The sequence below is a fragment of the Aphanomyces invadans genome, assembly GCF_000520115.1.
Source record: "Aphanomyces invadans strain NJM9701 unplaced genomic scaffold supercont1.63, whole genome shotgun sequence".
Lineage (NCBI taxonomy): Eukaryota > Oomycota > Saprolegniomycetes > Saprolegniales > Verrucalvaceae > Aphanomyces > Aphanomyces invadans.
Genome location: NW_008580208.1, coordinates 1 through 4886, shown reverse-complemented (window position 1 = coordinate 4886; position 4886 = coordinate 1). Strand labels below are relative to the sequence as shown.

Here is a 4886-nt window from a genome sequence, read left to right as displayed (position 1 = left end):
ACCATCAGCGGGGGCAACGAAATCACGACTGCCCAGGCCCCGCGCAGTGGGCAATTGTCGTTGAGCACGGGGGCTTCGGAAACTAGTGGCAGCATCCAAATCAGCTCTGGCAGTGCGACGACGTCTTCGGGTACCATTGCGTTGGTGCCAGGGTCGTCGTCCAGTGTTGGAAATGTGGTGGTGTCGGGTGGCGAGACCAGCGATATTGGAGGCCAGGTTGAAGTGTCCGGTGCGACCAATGTTGGCACGCAAGCAGGCAGCTCAGTTGTTGTTCGTGGCGGCGACAGCCGTGCGTCTGTCGGCGGCGAAGTTCGTGTGTCGTCTGGACGAGGCGAAGTCAGCGGCACGATTGAATTGTCTACGGCTGACAGTGTAACGAGCGGCGATTTGGTCCTTCGAACGGGATCTGGCGCTGCAAAGACTGGGAACGTTCAAGTGTCTGCGGGCGATGCAACCAGTCGTGGTGACTTTGCTGTCACAGCAAGCAACACTCGAGTTGAAGCGACAGACGGTTTGGCTGCCGTCCATGGACCAACAGTGCGTGTGGCGGCAGCTCAAGGCAGTCTCAACTTGCTGACCGAAACGACGGGCGACGTGGTCATCGCAACTGGTGACAACAGCGGCGCAAGCTCAAACGTCACGATCCAAGCAGGAACGAGTTCGTCGAGTCAAGCGGGATCGATTGAGTTGAAGGGCGGTCGTGGTGTGGCCGGTGCAGTCGTATTGCAGGGTGGTGACAGCTCCACTGCCAACGGAGGCTCAGTGAAGATAACGTCTGGCCGCGGCGAGACTGCTTCGGCAGTTGAGGTTGCCGTCGGTGCGTCTCGTGGGCAAGGAGGAGTCCTGAGTTTGCATGGTGGAGATGGCGCATCATCAGGCGGCACGGTGGAGTTGGCTGCAGGTCAAGGATTGTCTGGCGCTGGGGGCGACGTTGTGATCAACAGCGGCGCCAACGGCGGGGCAGTGCGCGTCCATGCCAGTGATGTGCTTTCTGCAGCAGCCTCGTTGGTTACCGTGGATGGCGAGTCGTTTGTTGGCATCTCAAGTGACGGGACTATGATTCTGCAGAGCCGTGCGAGTGTTGATATGTCGAGCAGAACTGTTGCTGTGAAGAGTTCGGCAAAACTTGAAGTTGGATCGACAGATACTTTATCAGGAAGGACTGGAGATGTTGAATTGTTTTCCGGTGCTTCTCACGGTTCTGATGCCGGTAGTGTTACGATCTATGCTGGTGCCAGTGACAATCTGAGTGGTGGTGCTGTCGTGGTAAAGGCTGGCTCTGGATCAAGCAGCGGTGGTGCTGTGGACCTTCATGCCGGTGACGGAGTTGAAGGTGGTTCTGTCTTCATTCAGAGCGGTCGCGGAGGTCATGAATCGGGTGGGTCACTTTCTCTCCGTGCTGGACAAAGCGATGAGGCCGTTGGTGGACATGTTGACCTTCTTTCTGGCGTTGGCAATCGCGCTGAAAGTGGTGCGGTTCAAGTCTCCTCTATGAGCGGCCTGAAATCGGGAAGTGTGATTGTTTCAAGTGGAAATGGCTCGTCAGCTTCTGGGACCATAACTTTGTCAAGTGGATCATCAGGTGCAACCGTGGGTGGAAACGTGAATGTCTTAGCGGGAAGCAGTGCTGACAAGGGTAGTGCTGTAACTATTCGAGCTGGCCGAAGCAGCCTTCGCACAGGTGGCGACATTCAACTTTCCAGTGGAAAGAGCGAAACATTGACAGGCGATGTGGCCATTCAATCTGCAAATGCAACCACTAGTTCAACCGGTTCAATTCGCTTGGCATCAGGCAACAGTCTCATGAATGGTGCAACTGGCACTGTCATGCTGATGTCCGGTGCCGCCGAAGTTGGTTCGTCTGGAAATGTTACCTTGACATCTGGGAATACCCAAAATGGAGATGGTGCTGGTTTCGTGCATGTCTACGGTGGAAACAGCAAGTTTGGCCACGGTGGCGGTGTATCCATCGTGAGTGGTTCTTCTCAAACCAAGCAAGGTGCGAATCTACTTCTTGAAAGTGGTGGCAGCTCTTTTGAAAATGGTGGTGATATTACTGTTCGTACCAAAGCATCAGACCATAAGGGCTCAAGTGGTCAAATTTTGTTGTCCACACGCAGCTCAGAAGGAAGCACGGGATCATTTTATGTGTCAACTGGAAATGCTACCTGGGGTGCAGCTGGCCAAATTGCGATCAGTGTCGGGTCGAGCAAACTACAAAATGGAAGCAGCATTTCTATGTCAAGTGGCCCAACTAACAACGGAGGCGGTGGTTCAATTTTGCTGCAATCAGGGTATGGTTCTCTTTCGACAGGAGAGATCAAGTTAGCAACCGCGAGCTCCACGAACGATGGTTCATCGGGGAATGTCAAGATGCGGTCGGGGTCGACTCATGTGAAACCAGCAGGAAACATATCATTGATGAGTGGTTCGTCGACTCAAAATCGTGCCGGCTCAATTTTGCTCGAATCTGGTAACAGCACCAGCAAACCTGGATTGAGTGGCAATATTTTGCTGTCGTCCGGGGGCTCGGTTTGGAATGCTGGCGGTATGTAGAAATGTTCGATGATATATTGCGTCTACTGACACATTTTTAGGGGGAGTAAACATTACTGCTGGTTATAGCAGTTTAGCTACAGGTGGAACGGTCGTCCTACGAAGTGGAATAAGGTATGCGACGTATGCAATGCCACGTTTCGATGACGACATTTCTAGTTCTGCGACGACAAGTGGATCGATCCACTTGACGACAGCAAACTCTGGTGGACTTGGCAACAGTGGATCCATTGAACTTGCAACTGGTGACTCGCCCATAGCAAGTGGTGCAATTTCGTTACGTGGTGGCAATTCCAACAAAGGGCAAGGCGGTGGAATTCGCATTTCTGCTGGCGACAGTGGTGGGGAAGATGTCCTGGGTTCTGCTGTCACGATATCAGCTGGAAATAACCAATTCTCCAGTGGTGGGGGTATCTCCATGATGACTGGACAAGGCCAAACTTCATCAAGTGGCGATATTAAAATTCAAACGGCCCCATCGAACTTGCCCCGCACTTCGACAGCTCTGTCAAGCTCCCAGTCAGGTAGCATTTCTATACAAACTGGTACGAGCGTGAAGGGGACATCGGGTGCAGTAACGGTTACTACGGGACAAGCAACGAAAGGACATGGTGGTTCCATCAGCTTACTTGTTGGTCCTGGCGACACTGACAAAGGTGGCCGAATTCTTTTGTCTGCTGGTTCCAGCGAATTTACTGGTGGTCAAGTCGAGTTGACGGGTGGACATGGTGGAACGATTGGTGGATCCGTTCGCGTTTCGAGTGGAGAGAGTACTACCAAGTCTTCCGGGGACATATCCATGATGACACCGACCTCTGGACGTTCTGGAGTCAGTGGTCAAATCTCTTTGTCAACCGGCGGTTCAATGGCAGGCAACAGTGGTGTAGTCACCTTGAGTACGGGAGTATCTACTGGTGGTGCTGGTGGTTCCGTGTATGTCAGTGTTGGGAGCGGCGATACAACTCTCGGTGGAAGTATCTTTGCGACCGCTGGGACAACAACCGACAGCCTAAGCTCCGGGGGATCGATTTTCCTTTCGTCGGGTGCTGGGACTACACGGTCCAGTGGGAACATTTTGCTTCGGTCTGTTGATGCGGGTACAATGGGTACATCTGGATTTTTGAGCTTTAGCTCTGGCACGGCCACCGCCGGCAACTCCGGAAATTTGGTCCTGGGCACTGGAACCAGTACTGGTGGCCAAGGCGGCTCTGTCCTCATGACAGTGGGAGGTGGGAACGTTGGCGTTGGTGGAAGCATTTTATTGAGTTCTGGCTCTACATACGGATCTGGCACAGCTGGTGGCCCTGTCCAGCTTGTTGGAGGAAGCGGGGTTGAAACTGGCGGGTCCATCAGCATCACGAGTGGTCAAGGGCAAACAACAACCAGTGGAAGTATTGTGTTACGCACTAGTGACTCTGGTCTTTCTGGGGTTAGCGGAGCCATTGGAATTTCAACGGGATCCAGCTTGAATGGCAATTCCGGAGCAATTACACTTTCATCTGGGCTGGCAACCAACGGCAATGGCGGCTCCATTTCGGTTCTTGTTGGAGCTGGTGATACAAATGCTGGTGGAGACGCGACGGTAGTAGCAGGGGACAGTTCAATTGCCACTGGCGGAACAGTCCTCGTCAGAACTGGCCGCGGGACAGCTACTACAAGTGGCCCAATGTATCTTTCGAGCGCTGATTCGGGAATTGGTGGTACCTCTGGCCTGCTCAGCTTTAGCAGTGGCACTTCGGCTTTTGGATCATCTGGAGCAATCGTTTTTGGAACCGGCAACAGCAACCTTGGAAAAGGTGGCGATTTTCTTGTGACCGTTGGACGAGGTAACAGTGGCACTGGTGGTAAGGTATCTATGACAGCTGGTGAAACGTACGGTGTTGGTCAAAAAGGCGGCAATGTTGAATTGTATGGGGGTCTTGGAATTCAAACTGGTGGAGATATCAACATCCTGACCGGCTCAGGTGGTTTGACGTCAAGCGGAGACATTGCCATTCACACATACGACGGTGGTGCCAATGGTGTCAGTGGTTCATTACAGTTCTACTCTGGTGCTGCGCCTGCCGGTGATAGTGGCTCGTTAACACTTTATAGTGGCGCATCCACTGCTGGCAAAGGTGGCTACATTTCCGTATCAGTTGGTCAAGGGGGACAAGGAAGCGGTGGTGAAGTAACAATCTTGGCAGGCAAAACTACCAGTGCTTCGACTGGTGGATCAGTCACAATCCAATCTGGACAGAGCACCCAAACCTCAAGCGGAAATATTATTGTCAACACACCCGATGCTGGGTTGGCGGGTGTGTCTGGGCTGCTGAGTTTCAGCAGTGGCA

The 4886-nt window shown here is 53.0% G+C and overlaps 1 protein-coding gene across 1 annotated transcript; it reads left to right on the top strand.

Annotated features, from left to right (window-relative positions):
- Positions 1-238: 238 nt before the first annotated feature.
- Positions 239-1755, top strand: H310_14203 (hypothetical protein; the record flags this gene model as incomplete). Its single annotated transcript, XM_008882012.1, has 4 exons — positions 239-309; positions 372-817; positions 878-1028; positions 1273-1755. The coding sequence occupies 4 exons, from the start codon at positions 239-241 to the stop codon at positions 1493-1495; spliced, it is 891 nt and encodes a 296-aa protein (XP_008880234.1). The 3' UTR covers positions 1496-1755.
- Between the last annotated feature and the right edge of the window lie 3131 nt (positions 1756-4886).